Consider the following 19,241-nt stretch of genomic DNA (forward strand, 5'->3'; position numbering starts at 1 on the left):
AACAATCACGCTAAATAGCTACTCCTCATTTGAGCATCATGCATTTTCTTTTAACAGCCCGTCTATTTTATGTGTTACTGTTTACAGACCACCAAAACCTCCCTCGTGTTTTATTCAAGAATTTTCTTTTTTATCAATAATACACTCCAAATACAGTAGAGTTTTAATAACTGGTGATTTTAAACTTAATGTTGATAAAGATAGTGATGCTCATGCATCTCAACCTTTTGCACTGTATTTACACAGCATGTCACACAGCCCACCCACAGCAGGGGGCGCACTCTAGACTTGGTCATCACCCATGGCCTGTCCTGCAGTGTCCTCTGTTGTTGACATGGCTGTGTCAGATCACTATTGTATATTTTTTAATATCACCAGTTTTACTCAACAGGAAGCTCCAGCGAGAACTGTGAGGAAACGACACATAAGTCCTGATGTGAACTGTTTTAATCCAATTTAATGAGTTTTTAATAGAAATAACATCTTTGAAAAATATCAATCAGATTTTAGGACAAACCACAGCACAGAGACGGCCCTAGTTAAAATAGTAAATGATATTAGATGTAACCTGGATTGTCAGAAACTTTCAGTTCTGGTACTACTGGATCTCAGTGCTGCATTCGACACAGTAGATCACAGTGTTTTACTCAACAGGCTGAGAGGTTTGGGCATCTCTGGTACAGTACTAAAGTGGTTAAATTCCTATCTCACAGATTGAAGATTTTACGTCAGTATGGATACTTGCTCCTCAAAGGTCTTTGACATCAACTGTGGGATCCCCCAAGGTTAAATTTTAGGCCCACTACTTTTTAATATATATATGCTGCCACTGGGGGACGTCATTAGAAGACATGGCGCTTGTTTTCATAGCTACGCTGATGACGCTCAACTCTACATCGCTGTGTCTCCTGATGACAAAGGGTCAGTCAACACAGTCTTAAAATGCATTTTAGACATTAAGTCATGGACTAGTTTTATATGTGTATGTATATACATTTATTTATTTATTTGTATTTATTTTATTTATTTATTTTACATTTTTTGTCACATTTACAATTTCATATGTCTATAAAGGTTTATGTAATTGTTTGTTTCTTGTTCATGTTTTAAATATATTTCAATTTTATTCCTTTTACATTTTATTTGTAACTCCAGTGTTTTCTTCTGAGGGATCCTCCACATCGGTGACTGACCCTTTTCAGTGAACGAGGTCACTGCAATGGGATCTGGGGGTTCTGTGGTAGTGTTCTCCGTGAACTTGGGTAGGGGGTCATGTCTACATTCTATCATTTTATCACTTTTTTTTAATCATGTTGTGCGTATGTGTGTGTGCTTGGGGGAGGGGGGGGGGGGCTGTGAAGTGTCATTATTAGAACCTTCAACTACAGGATCCGTCTGACTCCAAATTGAAGAACCTGGGGAAGTCAATTTGGACATCAACAGTGTTTACCTCATTCCCTGCCGTAACAAGGGTGTTTTAGTTCCCTGTTTCAGAAGCTGAGCTGACGACGTGAGGGCAAGGTTGATCCTGCAGTAGCACCGGGAGCAGAAACTCAGACATAGTTTTGAAAGGGAATCATTTGACTGTTTTTTTCTGCCTCCAGCAGTTTTGAAAATGTTTAAGAAGCAAATTCTCGTTTAAGTCTGGACAGATGAACTTGTCTTCTACTCACAGGCGAACAGGAAATACTGAATAAGTTGGAGCTTACAGCTAACAAAGGAGGTAAGATGTGCACTTCAAAATTTTCGCTGGAAGTAAACTCTGACAGCTGCCTCAACAAGGAAACCACCAAGTAGATTGAACCGATTTGACCAAATCAGGCTTCTTTTCAAAAGTGGTTGAGTTCTTCCAACCATCTAACAACTAATTTTCTTGACCTTCTGTCACTAAAATTACAAACCGAGTTGGTTCACAGATGTCACGGAATTATACAGCAAGAACTTAAACATTTAAGTTTAGGGTGTTTTAGGGATTTTCATTTGTGTGTTTATTATTTAGTGCAGCAAGATAAAGCTCATTATTAGTTGTTCCAGTAGACATACAAATATGTTTTAAAACTTGAAAACAATTTTTAAATTCATCTTTTAACAATTGACTGATTTTTCTATCATTAAAACTACTAAACAAAACGATAAGAACACTTGTTTTTCAGTGCAAACATGACCATGTTGTGGGTCTGGAGCTGTGTCTCCTGCTGTTGTGTATCACTGGTCCATTCAGGAAAGGTGCTTGTCTTCCCTGTTGATGGGAGCCACTGGGTGAACATGAGAGTCATCATAGAGGAGCTGCATTCCAGGGGCCACCAGGTTTCTGTCATCTGACACACAAACAGCTGGTACATCAAGGAGACCTCTCCCTTCTGAAGCCATTTACCACGGAGTCCCAGTTGTGGGTCTACCTTTGTTTTTGACCAATATGACAACCTTCTCCGTCTGCAGGAAAGAGGGGGAGCAAAAATTCTCTCAGTATCCACAGTGGACAAAGATGAAAGCTTCCTGAAGGCCATACAGGAAGTCCTGACTGAACCCTCCTACAGGATGAACATGCAGAGACTCTCCAGGCTGCACAGAGATCAGCCAGTGAAGCCGATGGACAAAGCTCTCTTCTGGATAGAGTTTGTCATGAGACACAAAGGTGCTGCTCACCTGAAAGCTCAGTCCTACAACATGTCATGGTTCTCCTACCACTCTGTGGATGTGGTTCTGTTCCTGACTGCAGCGGTGCTGCTCCTGCTTCTGACCTCCTTCATGTTCATCAGGTGTTTATTCAGAGCAGTTTGTAAAACTAATGTGAAATCAGATTAAACTGGACAAACACCAGCAAGCCCACTCCCATGGTGTGCAATTCATGCCAGGGAATTTTGCCATGAATTGCTGAATTAAAGCTTTTCTCCCACACTTCCTCCAGCAGTTTGTAAACATAAAGTGAAATATGAATGACAATTTTCAACTTTACACACATGATTACGTTTGATACCTCCGTTTAAGATAATGTGTTAAAACTTATATCTGGACATGTTAAAAGTGTTCAGATTTCCTCTTAGTGTGAAGTTGGAGCATTGGGGGGCAGAAAAACTTGGAAGGGTGAAAAATTAGAACAGTCGTGTTGATGGTCATAACAAATGGAAGGATCAAATATACGTAAAGAATATGTAAAATATATAATTTGAGGGGCTCAAGATTTCATTTCAAAATATGGCTTCTGTTATTTTTGCAATGCTTACAGAACCATGTACTGGTGTTTTCTCAATTTTTGTCAATCATGACACTAATACTGACTGAAAATTTGAGGGGGGAAGCTGCCCCCCCTCCTTACCACCTAGTAGCTCTGCCTCTGGTTACAGTACATATTTTTTCTTTTCTTTTCTTTTTTGTATAAGGGATTGTGACCTGCATTGCCATAGGGTGTTTATTCATGTAGTTCGTTATTGTAAAGGGAAACTTGACTGATGATCTCATCAATAATATCTGAGTGAAATTCGGTCCAACACAATAATAAAAAAAAATAGAGAACTAAATTCAGTCCATTTGATGTGTATTTGCTTTTGTGTTTTGCTATTGATTGATTTTGCAGTAAAATACAATTTTATTTTATTTTTATAACTGGGATCAGACACTATCTTGTGCGCACGAGAAACCAGTATTATTTCTATTTTACTTCAATGTCCCTTTTGAAGCTTCATTTTTTCATTTTTTATTTCTTTTGAACTTGTCCAGCAGCTGAGCAAACAGATGCTGAAGGCATTTTGTGTTGGACAGATTTCCCTGTTAGTGGGTTATAAACACACGAACTGACCCGTGAATGGGATATTTGTCAGTAAAAACAATTTTAAATTGAAGTACACAGGGATTTTATTTGTGGTTTTGAAAAGAACCACAAACGTTTCAAGTTTTGCAACAGCATTGAGACACGTGTCAAGGAGTGAACCCTCATTAGAAGAATGACAAAATGAATCCTAAAGACTGAATTCGACAACTGTGCTCACTAGAAATACAAGTTCTTATCTTTTCAATTGTAAATTGACTAATCTCATGCAGAAAATGACTGCTAGATTTATTTGCAATAAGCTTCAAATAACGTCAAATGAGTTCAAATAGAAAGTTTTGGAGTTGAAAGTGAAAAACAGAAGTCAAACAGGAGGACATTGGTTTCTGTTGTCTGAAAAACAGCAGTGTTAATGAAATGTTCTATACTCATGGAGAGTTCTCACAGTTGTGGTTCTCTCTGGCCTGTTTTGTCAGCTGCTAGTATTTAAGATTACTCATCTGACCGTCTACCTCGCCTTTGCTCCTGCTCCTACACCTGGCTGTGGATCCTGCCTCTGGCTCATCTCTGGCTCGTCTCTGCTCTGTACCTGACCGTGTACCTCGCCTCTGCTCCTGCTCCTACACCTGGCTGTGGTTCCTGTCTCCGGCTCGACTCGCGCCCCTGACTGTCCCCAACCACGGCTGGATGAAGCTCGTCTGCTGGACTTTATATATGTAGTTGTAGAGGTAGATAAGTTAATTCTTCTCTAAGAGTTCTGGTAAATCGCCTGTCCGTCCTGGGGGAGGATCCCTCCTTCATGTGGGCACCCCTGAGGTTTTCTTTGTTTCTTCCGGAATCCGTTTTTTTAGGAGTTTTTCCTTACCGCGAAGGGGGGTCTAAGGACAGGGATGCCAGTATAGCTTAGTCAGTTTGTTAGTTCATTTTAGTATTTTCCTATTGACCCTTTGTATTTATGATCCTTTTGAGTTCATGTTTTACTTCAAAGCCCATCGAGGCGACTTTTGTTGTGATTTTGGGCTATACTAATAAAATTGAATTGAATTGAACTCATCGAGTGGGTGTGGTGTGGGTCTTGGCGGGTTTTGTCATTCTATTCTGCTTCAGTAAAAACGAACACATTTCTTTCAACTTTGTTTTCAGATGTAGAAAAATAATACACAGAAGACATCTGCAATAACTCCTTCCTGTTCATTTTATACTAGATAAATATTCAGACTCACATACGTCATAAACCACTTTTTCCTGCTTTGCAGGAGTCTTTTAAAACAAAAGAGAATTTCTTTTGAACCACAACGGCTCAGGGCTGAAGAAGAGCTCATCTGCCTTGTGAGTATCAAATTTGTCTTTTTCTGTCTTGTGTGTTAATTTAGAAGATTAGCAGATTTTATTGAATCAATTAATTGTAAGAACAACATAGAAAAGCAAGTTCTGTTCAAAAATTGCTCATTTTAGGACTGAGACATGATGGTGATCTCCCTTTAACAATTAGTGTTTTAGAAGGTATCTTTAATTTGATTAGGTGACACTTAAATTTCCCTTTAGAGATCAATGAAGTCTTACTGAATTAAACTAAATTTAATCTGAACCCTTTAACTAACCGCTCAGCCAAATGGTGGAGCAAATTTACAAAAAAATAGGTAATCAAAAACATTTGTTTTGTGTTTACTCACCCATGGCAATTAGTAATAGAAACATTTTTCTTCAGTTTTCTTCTTGGTGGTGTTGTTAGACTACTGGTAAATCCAAACTAGGCCACATTTCAGAGCACGAGTCATTGCTTTACCTTCCTGACCTGGCTGATGCGTAAATGTGATGGCTTTAATTCACCCTGAAGAACCAGCAAAGCTCAGAGGCTTTCTGTTTCAGGCATAAATCCCCCCACTCACAGTTTACTTTGGAAAATGGTCTTTTTGTCATGGTTTGGGTTTCTTTGTATTGGTTTTTGCTTTCTGTCTTGTTCTGTCATGGTTGAGTTCTGTTTCCTGTTTTATTTTGAAAGGTTTCCTGTTTTGTCATGGTTTTGAGTTATACTTCCTTTGTCCCAAGCTGTCCTGATCATGTTTACCTGTCTCTTGTCTGCCCTGTCTGTATTTAAGTCTCGTCTCTACCTTCCTCTTGTGCTGGTCCATTAATGGCTCTCATGTAACGTCCTTAATGGCGCTTCCATGTACGTCTTCTGCCCTGTTTATCACGCTATGCCCACAGTGAGTTTTAGTTTTTGTTTCCCTTCTTAGAAGCGCTTTTTGATAAGTTAATAAATCCCTTGGCCTGGAACTGTGTGATCCCGTCTCTCCATTTTGGGTCCTTCATGCTCCCCGGCCCTCCTTGCTTGACACTTTTTTTATTTTCTGAATGTAATAAAATCTTCAGTTGCTTGTATAGTAAATTTTTTTTATTTCTACTTAGTTTTATAAACAGTCTCACCAAACTAGAATACCTTTCTAAGTGAAATTTGTGGTCATAAAGCGTTGTAGATGTGCAATGTGTCAACATTATCTTTAACAGAATAGTCATGAAAACATTACATCATTAATCTATAAAAACCATTAAAAATCTTGAATGTTCCTCCATCACACAAATATATCTTTCATTGCACTATAATCTGAAGAGAAAAGCAAAATATCTGAAAGATAAAAAGATTTAAAGTCATTTCACATAATTACTTACTTCTAATATTCAAAAAAAAATACAAGGAGACAAATTAGACTGTTTCACAGTTTTTCAGAGAAAAGCAAAGTACTAAATTGCTTTGGATCCAAAAATTTAAAAAAATCCTCAGAATTGTTTTTTTCTCTGGTTTAGAAGCTGAGCTTACGACATGGTGACAAGTTTGATCCTGCAGCACCGGGAGCAGAAACTGAAACAACATTTCAAAAGGGAATCATTTGATTTTTCTTTTTCTGCTTCCTGCAGTTTTGAAAAGGTTTAATTAGCATATTCTTGTTTAAGTCTGGACAAACGAGCTTGTCTTCTACTCACAGGCAAACAGGAAATACTGAACAAGTTGGAGCTTACATCTAACAAAGAATGTAAGATGTGCACTTCAAAATTTTTGCTGCAAGTAGTAAACTCTGACAGCTGCCTCAAGAAGGAAACCACAAAGAAGGTTGAACCCATTTGACTAAATCTGGCTTCTTTTCAAAAGGGGTTGAGTTCTTCCAACCATCTAAGAACTAATTTTCTTGACCTTCTGCCACTAAAATTACAAACCGAGTTGGTTTACAGATTTTATCACAGACATATACAGCAAGAACTAGAACATTTAAGTTTGGGGTGTTTTAGGGATTTTCTTGTGTGTTTATTATTTAGTGCAGCAAGATAACGTTCACTATTAGTTGTCCCAGAAGATATACAAATATGTTTTAAAACTTGAAAACAATTTTTAAATTCGTCTTTTAACAATTGACTGATTTTTCTATCATTGAAACTACTAAACAAAACGATAAGAACACCTTTTTTCTTTTTTCAGCGCAAAAATGACCATGTTGTGGGTCTGGAGCTGTGTCTTCTGGTGTTGTGTATCACTGGTCCATTCAGGAAAGGTGCTTGTCTTCCCTGTTGATGGGAGCCACTGGGTGAACATGAGAGTCATCATAGAGGAGCTGCATTCCAGGGGCCACCAGGTTACTGTCATCCGACACACAAACAGCTGGTACATCAAGGAGACCTCCCCGTTCTACACCTCTATTAGAGTGAATTTGAAGAACGACAGTAAAAACATTGTTGCTGCTTTTGTGTCCAAGAACATTGAGATTAAGAGGGGAAGAAATCCAGCCTGGTTGCGTTTTCTACAGGAAATTGAATATTTTCCCCAATTTCTTGAATTCCATAAAATCACATGCACCACTCTGGAGAGAATTTTTGAAAATCAAGAGCTAATGCAGATGTTAAAAAACACCAATTATGACCTAATCTTGACTGATCCGGCCACACCAGGAGGGGCCATTCTTGCTCATTACTTGAAGTTACCTCTTGTTTTCAATGTTAGATTTACCACTTATGGTGAAGGCCATTTCATAATTGCACCTTCTCCTCTGTCTTATATTCCAGTAGGAATAGAGTTCTCGGACAAAATGAGCTTCTTCCAGAGAGTCATAAATGTTCTTATTTTTTACTTTAATCAGCACAGTTTGGAGAAAATGATCACACCCCACTATCAGGATTTCATGAAGAAATATTTTGGCCAAGATGTTGACTTCTATTCTATGTTCCAAGCTGCAGACCTGTGGCTCATGAGAGTGGACTTTGTGTTTGAGTTCCCTCGTCCCACCATGCCCAATGTGGTCTATATGGGAGGTTTCCAGTGTAAACCTGCTAAACCTCTTCCTGATCTCTTGGAGGAGTTTGTGCAGAGTTCTGGAGAGCATGGATTCATCATCATGTCACTGGGAACATTGATTGCAGATCTGCCCGCTGACTTAGCTGAAGAGATCGCTGCAGCTTTTGCTGAATTACCACAGAAAGTCATCTGGAGGTACAAAGGCAGCAGACCCTCCACTCTGGGGAACAACACCTTACTGGTTGATTGGCTGCCACAGAATGACCTTCTGGGACATCCACACATTCAATTGTTTGTCAGTCATGGAGGAACTAATGGAATCTATGAGGCTATTTATCACGGAGTCCCGGTTGTAGGGATTCCAATTGTCTTTGATCAAGCCGACAACCTCTCCAAACTGAGGGTCAGAGGAGTGGCGAGGACGGTGGAAATCTCTGATCTGGATAGGACAAACTTTCAAGAAGCCATTCAGGATGTCCTGAATGATCCGTCCTACAGGATGAACATGCAGAGACTCTCCAGGCTGCACAGAGATCAGCCGATGAGGCCGCTGGATACTGCCCTCTTCTGGATAGAGTTTGTCATGAGACACAAAGGAGCTGCTCACCTGAGAACCGAGTCTTACAAGCTGCCCTGGTACTCCTACCACTCTGTGGATGTCATAGTGTTTCTGCTAGCAGCTGCTGTGCTTCTGTTGTTCTCAATCTTTGGTTTTCTCTGGTTTTGTTTCAGACTGTGTGTTCAAAGAAAACAGAAATGTGAGTAAGTTCATGTTTCATTGCAGCAATATTTGATCATTAGAATTAAAGAAAAGTTTTTATTTTTTTATTTTCTGAAAGTAATAAAATCTTCAGTTTCTTGTGCATTCAAAAAACATTTTTCTACTTTGTTCTCTTCATCATTACATAAATGGTCTCACCGAACTACAATTACTTTCCAAAGTGAAATTTGTGGTCATAAAGCATTGTAGACACACAATGTGTCAACAATATCTTTAACAGAACAGTCGTGCAAACATTACATCATTAATCTATAAAAACCACTAAAGATCTTGAATGTTTCTCAATCATCCAGTATCCCTTTCGTTGCACTATGATCTGAAGAGAAAAGCTAAATATCTGAAAGATCAATAGATTTAAAGTTATTTCACATGTTATACACAAAGTCATAAACATTTACTTTTGTTATTCAAAAAAAACAATAAAAGGAGACAAATTAGACTTATTCACAGTTTCACATTCTCTTTAAGAGAATGTCTTTCAGAGAAGAACATAGCACTACATTGCTTAGGATAAAAAAAGATCTTCAGGGTTGTTATGGTTTTAGTTTCTTTCCATTTGTGTTTTGTTTCTCTTTTTGTTCTGTCAAGTTTTGAGTTCTTTTGAAAGGTTCCTGTTGTCGTGTTATCAAGTTTTCCTTTTGTTCCCCATCTGCCCTCAATATTTCCACCTGTCTCATCTGTTCTGTATGTATGTATATCTCGTTTAAGTCTGGACGGATGAGCTTGTCTTCTACACACAGGTGAACAGGAAATACTGACATACAGCAAAGCAAAACAGCTATATCCGATCATTAGAATTTAAGAAAAGTTTTTTTTCATTTTCTGGATGTAATAAAATCTTCAGTTGCTTGTGCTTTCAAAAAAACTTTTTTCTACTTGGTTTTCTTAATCATTGTACAAACAGTCTCACCAAACTGCAATTCCTTTCCAAAGTGAAATTTGTGGTCATAAAGCATTGCAGATACACAATATGTCAATATTATCTTTATCAGAACAGTCGTGCAAACATTACACTATTAATCTAAAAAGACCACAAAAGGTCTTGAGTGTTTCTCCATCATCCAAATATCTCTATTATTGCACTATAAAAAACAAAATATCTGAAATATAAGTAGATTTAATTATTTCACATATACTTCGAGTTATACACAAAGTTATACACATTTAATTTTGTTATTCAAAAAACAATACAAGGAGACAAATTACCGTAGACTTTTTCACATTTTCTTTGAAAGAATGTTCTTTAGAGAAGAACAAAGTACTAAACTGCTTAGGATCCCAAAAAAATCTTCAGGGTTGTTATGGTATTAGTTTCTTTGCATTTGTGTTTTGTTTCTCTTTTTGTTCAGTCATGTTTTGAGTTCATTTCCTGTTTTATTTTTGAAAGGTTCCTGTTGTCGTGTTTTCGAGTTTCACTTTTGTTCTCCATCTGCTCTCAATATTTCCACCTGTCTCGTCTGTTCTGTATGTATTTAAGTCCTGTCTTTCCCTTCCTCCTGTGCTGATCCATAGTTGGCTGTTAGTTTTGCTGTCCACCAGTTCTTGTATTATTTTAGTTACAAGTCTGACTGCCTGCTGCAGTGGAGTTTTGTTTAGCTTTTGGACTTCAGTTATTAAAGACCTGTGTTATTGTAACCTTCTGTCTCCACCTCTCTGCGCCTGGGTGCTGTGGAAATAATAATCAAATATGTATAGTGGAAATTATTATCAAATGTGTATAGTGGAAATCATAATCAGATATTTATTACTGTTATATAAATGTGTTGTAAACTTAAGCCTGACGAAGAATGTGTCTCTATTGTGAATGGTGAAAGAACGCTCAGCAGCAGCTCTAAAGGGAAGTGAAAGATGTGATTAAGAGCACCCCCCACGCTAACCGTTATGCTTTGTTTAAAGCACCTCCTTATTTGGTCTAGACAAATGTAAGACGCTGAATGTGTAGGAAGTGGATCATGAATTGTGCAACAGGATTCGAGTGTGCAATAAAAAGAACCTGCAGAAGGGAGAAGCCAGGATTGACACAGACTGTGAGGAGAGGTTGTGAACAGCTGTGTTGAATTCTCCCTCTGCAGAGGCGAACCAAAGTTTCAGAGTGTGAAGTCTCATTGTTAGAACCCTCAACTACAGGATCCTTCTGACTCCAAATAAAGAACCCAGGAAAGTCAATTTGGACATCAACAGTGCTTACTTCATTACCCGCCGTAACAAGGGTGTTCATGTTCCCTGCTTTAGAAGCTGAGCTAACGACCAGAGGGCAAGTTTGATCCTGCAGTAGCACTGGGAGCAGAAACTGAAACAATATTTCTAAAGGGAATCATTTGACCATTTTTTTCTGCCTCCTGCATTTTAAAACTTTTCCAAAGCAAATTCTCGTTTAAGTCTGGACGGATGATCTTGTTTTCTACTCACAGGCAAACAGGAAATACTGAATAAGTTGGAGCTTACAGCTAACAAAGGAGGTAAGATGTGCACTTCAAGATTTTTGCTGCAAGTAGTAAACTCTGACAGCAGCCTCAAGAAGGAAACCACAAAGAAGGTTGAACCGATTTGACCAAATCTTACTTCTTTCAAAAGTGGTTGAGTTCTTCCAACCATCTAACAACTAATTTTCTTGACCTTCTGTCACTAAAATTACAAACCGAGTTGGTTTACAGATTTTATCACAGACATATACAGCAAGAACTAGAACATTTAAGTTTGGGGTATTTTAGGGATTTTTTTTGTGTGTTTATTATTTAGTGCAGCAAGATAAAGTTCATTATTAGTTGTTCCAGTAGACATACAAATATGTTTTAAAACTTTGGATTTAAGATGAATTTAAAGCAATTTTAAATTCATCTTTTAACAATTGACTGATTTTTCTATCATTAAAACTACTAAACAAAACCATAAGAACACTTTTTTCTTTTTTCAGCGCAAACATGACCATGTTGTGGGTCTGGAGCTGTGTCTTCTGGTGTTGTGTATCAGTGGTCCATTCAGGAAAGGTGCTTGTCTTCCCTGTTGATGGGAGCCACTGGGTGAACATGAGAGTCATCATAGAGGAGCTGCATTCCAGGGGCCACCAGGTTACTGTCATCCGACACACAAACAGCTGGTACATCAAGGAGACCTCCCCGTTCTACACCTCTATTACAGTGAATTTGAAGGATGACGCTAAAAACATTGTGGATTCTTTTGTGTCCAAGAACATTGACATTAAGAGGGGAAGAAATCCAGCCTGGTTGCGTTTTCTACAGGAAATTGAACATTCTCCCCAATTTCTTGAATTCCATAAAATCCTGTGCACCATGCTTGAGAGTATTTTTGAAAACAAAGAGCTAATGCAGATGTTAAAAAACACCAATTATGATCTTGTTCTGTCAGACCCTGTTATACCAGGAGGGGCCATTCTTGCTCATTACTTTAAGTTGCCTCTTGTTTTCAATGTCAGATTCACCGCTTATGGTGAAGGCCATTTCATAATCGCACCTTCTCCTCTGTCTTATATTCCAGTTGGAATACAGTTCTCGGACAAAATGAGCTTCTTCCAGAGAGTCATAAATGTTCTATTTTTTTACTTTGGGCAAAACAGTTTGGAGAAAATGATCACACCCCACTATCAGGATTTCATGAAGAAATATTTTGGCCCAGATGTTGACTTCTATTCTATGTTCCAAGCTGCAGACCTGTGGCTCATGAGAGTGGACTTTGTGTTTGAGTTCCCTCGTCCCACCATGCCCAATGTGGTCTATATGGGAGGGTTCCAGTGTAAACCTGCTAAACCTCTTCCTGATCACTTGGAGGAGTTTGTGCAGAGTTCTGGAGAGCATGGATTCATCATCATGTCACTGGGAACATTGATTGCAGATCTGCCCGCTGACTTAGCTGAAGAGATCGCTGCAGCTTTTGCTGAATTACCACAGAAAGTCATCTGGAGGTACAAAGGCAGCAGACCCTCCACTCTGGGGAACAACACCTTACTGGTTGATTGGCTGCCACAGAATGACCTTCTGGGACATCCACACATTCAATTGTTTGTCAGTCATGGAGGAACTAATGGAATCTATGAGGCTATTTATCACGGAGTCCCAGTTGTAGGGATTCCAATTGTCTTTGATCAAGCCGACAACCTCTCCAAACTGAGGGTCAGAGGAGTGGCGAGGACGGTGGAAATCTCTGATCTGGATAGGACAAACTTTCAAGAAGCCATTCAGGACGTCCTGAATGATCCGTCCTACAGGATGAACATGCAGAGACTCTCCAGGCTGCACAGAGATCAGCCGATGAGGCCGCTGGATACTGCCCTCTTCTGGATAGAGTTTGTCATGAGACACAAAGGAGCTGCTCACCTGAGAACAGAGTCCTACAAGCTGCCCTGGTACTCCTACCACTCTGTGGATGTCATAGTGTTTCTGCTAGCAGCTGCTGTGCTTCTGTTGTTCTCAATCTTTGGTTTTCTCTGGTTTTGTTTCAGACTGTGTGTTCAAAGAAAACAGAAATGTGACTAAGTTCATGTTTCATTGCAGCAATATTTGATCATTAGAATTAAAGAAAAGTTTTTATATTGTTATTTTCTGAAAGTAATAAAATCTTCAGTTGCTTGTGTGTTCAAAAAAACATTTTTGTACTTTGTTCTCTTCATCATTACATAAATGGTCTCACCGAACTACAATTCCTTTCCAAAGTAAAATTTGTGGTCATAAAGCATTGATAGACACACAATATGTCAACAATATCTTTAACAGAACAGTCGTGCAAACATTACATCATTAATCTATAAAGACCATTAAAGATCTTGAATGTTTCTCAATCATCCAGTATCCCTTTCGTTGCGCTATGATCTAAAGAGAAAAGCTAAATATCTGAAAGATCAATAGATTTAAAGTTATTTCACATGTTATACGCAAAGTCATAAACATTTACTTTTGTTATTCAAAAAACAATAAATGGAGACAAATTAGACTTTTTCACAGTTTCACATTGTCTTTGAGAGAATGTTTTTCAGAGAAGAACATAGCACTACATTGCTTAGGATAAAAAAAATCTTCAGGGTTGTTATGGTTTTAGTTTCTTTGCATTTATGTTTTGTTTCTCTTTTTGTTCTGTCATGTTTTAAGTTCATTTTCTGTTTAGTTTTTGAAAGGTTCCTGTGTTGTCGTGTTTTCGAGTTTTCCTTTTGTTCTCCATCTGCCCTCAATATTTCCACCTGTCTCGTCTGTTCTGTATGTATTTAAGTCCTGTCTTTCCCTTCCTCCTGTGCTGATCCATAGTTGGCTGTTAGTTTTGCTGTCCACCAGTTCTTGCATTATTATAGTTTCAAGTTTGCCTGCCTGCTGCAGTGGAGTTTTGTTTAGCTTTTGGACCTTAGTGATGAAAGACCTGTGTTGTAACCTTCTGTCTCCACCTCTATGCGCCTGGGTGCTGTGGAAATTATAATCAAATATGTATAGTGGGAATCATAATCAGACATGTATTACTGTTTTATAAATGTGTTGTAAACTTAAGCCTGACGAAGAATGTGTCTCTATTGTGAAAGATGAAAGAACGCTCAGCTGCAGCTCAAAAGGGAAGTGAAAGATGTGATTAAGAGCAACCCCCACGCTTACCGTTATGCTTTGTCAGCACCTCCTTATTTGGTAGAGACAAATGTAAGAAGCTGAATGAGTAGGAAGTGAATCATGAATTGTGAAACAGGATTCAAGTGTTCAATAAAAAGAGACCCTGCAGAAGGGAGAACCCAGAATTGACACAGACTGTGAGGAGAGGTTGTGAACAGCTGTGTTGAATTCTCCCTCTTTAGAGGCGAACCAAAGTTTCAGAGTGTGAAGTCTCATTATTAGAACCTCCAACTACAGGATCCTTTTGACTCCAAATTGAAGAACCTGGGGAAGTCAATTTGGACTTCAACAGTGCTTACCTCATTCCCTGCCGTAACAAGGGTGTTTATGTTCCCTGCTTCAGAAGCTGAGCTGACGACGTGAGGGCAAGTTTGATCCTGCGGTAGCACCGGGAGCAGAAACTCAGACATAGTTTTGAAAAAGAATCATCTGTTTTTTTCTGCCTCCAGCAGTTTTGAAAACGTTTAAGAAGCAAATTCTCGTTTAAGTCTGGACAGACGAACTTGTCTTCTACTCACAGGCGAACAGGAAATACTGAATAAGTTGGAGCTTACAGCTAACAAAGGAGGTAAGATGTGGGCTTCAAAATTTTGCTGGAAGTAAACTCTGACAGCTGCCTCAAGAAGGAAACCACCAAGTAGATTGAACCGATTTGACCAAATCTTGCTTCTTTTCAAAAGTGGTTGAGTTCTTCCAACAATCTAACAACTAATTTTCTTGACCTTCTGTCACTAAAATTACAAAACGAGTTGGTTCACAGATTTTATCACAGACTTATACAGCAAGAACTAGAACATTGAAGTTTGGGGTATTTTAGGGATTTTTTTTGTGTGTTTATTATTTAGTGCAGCAAGATAAAGTTCATTAGTTGTTCCAGAAGATATACAAATATTTTTTAAAACTTTGGATTTAAGATGAATTTAAAACAATTTTTAAATTCATCTTTTAACAATTGACTGACTTTTCTATCATTAAAACTACTAAACAAAACGATAAGAACATTGTTTTTTTCTTTCAGTGCAAACATGACCATGTTGTGGGTCTGGAGCTGTGTCTTCTGGTGTTGTGTATCAGTGGTCCATTCAGGAAAGGTGCTTGTCTTCCCTGTTGATGGGAGCCACTGGGTGAACATGAGAGTCATCATCGAGGAGCTGCATTCCAGGGGCCACCAGGTTTCTGTCATCCGACACACAAACAGCTGGTACATCAAGGAGACCTCCCCGTTCTACACCTCTATTACAGTGAATTTGAAGGATGACGTTAAAAACTTTTTAGCTTCTTTCGTGTCCAAGAACATTGAGATTAAGAGGAGAAGAAATCCAGCCTGGTTGCGTTTTCTACAGGAAATAGAACATTTTCCCCAATTTTTTGAAATACATAAAATCACATGCACCACGCTTGAGAGTATTTTTGAAAACAAAGAGCTAATGCAGATGTTAAAAAACGCCAATTATGATCTTGTTCTGTCAGACCCTGTTATACCAGGAGGGGCCATTCTTGCTCATTACTTTAAGTTGCCTCTTGTTTTCAATGTCAGATTCACCGCTTATGGTGAAGGCCATTTCATAATCGCACCTTCTCCTCTGTCTTATATTCCAGTAGGAATAGAGTTCTCGGACAAAATGAGCTTCTTCCAGAGAGTCATAAATGTTCTATTTTTTTACTTTGGGCAAAACAGTTTGGAGAAAATGATCACACCCCACTATCAGGATTTCATGAAGAAATATTTTGGCCCAGATGTTGACTTCTATTCTATGTTCCAAGCTGCAGACCTGTGGCTCATGAGAGTGGACTTTGTGTTTGAGTTCCCTCGTCCCACCATGCCCAATGTGGTCTATATGGGAGGGTTCCAGTGTAAACCTGCTAAACCTCTTCCTGATCACTTGGAGGAGTTTGTGCAGAGTTCTGGAGAGCATGGATTCATCATCATGTCACTGGGAACATTGATTGCAGATCTGCCCGCTGACTTAGCTGAAGAGATCGCTGCAGCTTTTGCTGAATTACCACAGAAAGTCATCTGGAGGTACAAAGGCAGCAGACCCTCCACTCTGGGGAACAACACCTTACTGGTTGATTGGCTGCCACAGAATGACCTTCTGGGACATCCACACATTCAATTGTTTGTCAGTCATGGAGGAACTAATGGAATCTATGAGGCTATTTATCACGGAGTCCCAGTTGTAGGGATTCCAATTGTCTTTGATCAAGCCGACAACCTCTCCAAACTGAGGGTCAGAGGAGTGGCGAGGACGGTGGAAATCTCTGATCTGGATAGGACAAACTTTCAAGAAGCCATTCAGGACGTCCTGAATGATCCGTCCTACAGGATGAACATGCAGAGACTCTCCAGGCTGCACAGAGATCAGCCGATGAGGCCGCTGGATACTGCCCTCTTCTGGATAGAGTTTGTCATGAGACACAAAGGAGCTGCTCACCTGAGAACAGAGTCCTACAAGCTGCCCTGGTACTCCTACCACTCTGTGGATGTCATAGTGTTTCTGCTAGCAGCTGCTGTGCTTCTGTTGTTCTCAATCTTTGGTTTTCTCTGGTTTTGTTTCAGACTGTGTGTTCAAAGAAAACAGAAATGTGACTAAGTTCATGTTTCATTGCAGCAATATTTGATCATTAGAATTAAAGAAAAGTTTTTATTTTTTTATTTTCTGAAAGTATTAAAAATCTTCAGTTGCTTGTGCATTCAAAAAAACATTTTTCTACTTTGTTCTCTTCATCATTACATAAATGGTCTCACCGAACTACAATTCCTTTCCAAAGTGAAATTTGTGGTCATAAAGCATTGATAGACACACAATATGTCAACAATATCTTTAACAGAACAGTCGTGCAAACATTACATCATTAATCTATAAAGACCATTAAAGATCTTGAATGTTTCTCAATCATCCAGTATCCCTTTCGTTGCGCTATGATCTGAAGAGAAAAGCTAAATATCTGAAAGATCAATAGATTTAAAGTTATTTCACATGTTATACGCAAAGTCATAAACATTTACTTTTGTTATTCAAAAAACAATAAATGGAGACAAATTAGACTTTTTCACAGTTTCACATTGTCTTTGAGAGAATGTTTTTCAGAGAAGAACAAAGCACTACATTGCTTATGATAAAAAAAATCTTCAGGGTTGTTATGGTTTTAGTTTCTTTGCATTTATGTTTTGTTTCTCTTTTTGTTCTGTCATGTTTTAAGTTCATTTTCTGTTTAGTTTTTGAAAGGTTCCTGTGTTGTCGTGTTTTCCTTTTGTTCTCCATCTGCCCTCAATATTTCCACCTGTCTCGTCTGTTCTGTATGTATTTAAGTCCTGTCTTTCCCTTCCTCCTGTGCTGATCCATAGTTGGCTGTTAGTTTTGCTGTCCACCAGTTCTTGCATTATTACAGTTTCAAGTTTGCCTGCCTGCTGCAGTGGAGTTTTGTTTAGCTTTTGGACTAGTTATTAAAGACCTGTGTTGTAACCTTCTGTCTCCACCTCTCTGCGCCTGGGTGCTGTGGAAATTATAATCAAATATGTATAGTGGGAATCATAATCAGACATGTATTACTGTTTTATAAATGTGTTGTAAACTTAAGCCTGACGAAGAATGTGTCTCTATTGTGAAAGGTGAAAGAACGCTCAGCAGCAGCTCAAAAGGGAAGTGAAAGATGTGATTAAGAGCACCCCCCACGTTTACCGTTATGCTTTGTCAGCACCTCCTTATTTGGTAGAGACAAATGTAAGAAGCTGAATGAGTAGGAAGTGAATCATGAATTGTGAAACAGGATTCAAGTGTTCAATAAAAAGAGACCCTGCAGAAGGGAGAACCCAGAATTGACACAGACTGTGAGGAGAGGTTGTGAACAGCTGTGTTGAATTCTCCCTCTGCAGAGGCGAACCAAAGTTTCAGAGTGTGAAGTGTCATTATTAGAACCTCCAACTACAGGATCCTTTTGACTCCGAATTAAAGAACCTGGGGAAGTCAATTTGGACTTCAACAGTGCTTACCTCATTCCCTGCCGTAACAAGGGTGTTTATGTTCCCTGCTTCAGAAGCTGAGCTGACGACGTGAGGGCAAGTTTGATCCTGCAGTAGCACCGGGAGCAGAAACTCAGACATAGTTTTGAAAGGGAATCATCTGACCGTTTTTTTTCTGCCTCCAGCAGTTTGAAAAGAAGTTTGTTTTTTGCTCATTTTGGTTGTTTGGGTTTAATTTTAGCGGGGTGTATCACGTGATGTTTGGTGTCCCGACTTTGACGTGCGTTAAGTGTGACGGATGTAACAGAGAGAATCCGGTCACTTTTCAAAATAAAACGTTTTTTTCGAGAAAAAAAAAACAATAAAATGGAAATATTTTTTTCTTTCTGTGCGTCCCGGTGCCAAAATTTTCCCGGTATCGGTCCGCGGCCCGGTGGTTGGGGACCACTGCTACAAGCTGCCCTGGTCCTCCTACCACTCTGTGGATGTCATAGTGTTTCTGCTAGCAGCTGCTGTGCTTATTTTTTTCTTAGTCGCCAGGATTGAGTCTTTTAAAAGAAAAAAAAAAGATGAGTGATCAGAAGAGCTTAATACTGAGCTTTTTTTTCCCTTTATAACCACTGGCACCCGGCGGGCTCCGTAGCTTTACAAAAAAATTGACTATTTTTTAATATTATAGCAGTTTTTGTGTTTAAAAATAATCTGAGCCTGTCACGTTCTAACCTCTTAGTCTAACTCGGCTCTCTCAGTTTTCTAGTCTTTATCATCTTTCAATGTGTTGTTCAAATTGAAATATTTAAAACAAATACATTTTTTATTTATGCTGAGAATTTTTCATCTACAAAGTG

General features: G+C 38.8%; 1 protein-coding gene and 2 pseudogenes across 5 annotated transcripts; all 3 read left to right on the top strand.

Annotated features, from left to right (window-relative positions):
- The first annotated feature begins 1,610 nt into the window (after nt 1-1,610).
- LOC101160151 (UDP-glucuronosyltransferase 2B15) lies at nt 1,611-8,826 on the top strand. Of its 5 annotated transcripts, none has more exons than XM_020700157.2 (3): nt 5,004-5,095; nt 6,572-6,875; nt 7,239-8,826. In XM_020700157.2, exon 3 carries the CDS (start codon nt 7,246-7,248, stop codon nt 8,812-8,814), a length of 1,569 nt encoding a protein of 522 aa, XP_020555816.2. In that variant the 5' UTR covers nt 5,004-5,095; nt 6,572-6,875; nt 7,239-7,245; the 3' UTR covers nt 8,815-8,826. The 5 variants fall into 5 exon arrangements, with proteins under 5 accessions (XP_020555818.2, XP_020555816.2, XP_020555822.2 ...); XM_020700163.2 differs by having other exon boundaries at nt 6,572-6,798; XM_020700159.2 differs by lacking the exons at nt 5,004-5,095; nt 6,572-6,875 and adding an exon at nt 1,611-1,723.
- On the top strand, nt 1,634-13,430 carry LOC101160397 (annotated as a pseudogene).
- On the top strand, nt 11,191-18,322 carry LOC111947164 (annotated as a pseudogene).
- Nucleotides 18,323-19,241: the final 919 nt, after the last annotated feature.

The sequence above is a fragment of the Oryzias latipes genome, chromosome 3 (genome assembly GCF_002234675.1).
Source record: "Oryzias latipes chromosome 3, ASM223467v1".
Taxonomy (NCBI): Eukaryota; Metazoa; Chordata; class Actinopteri; order Beloniformes; family Adrianichthyidae; genus Oryzias; species Oryzias latipes.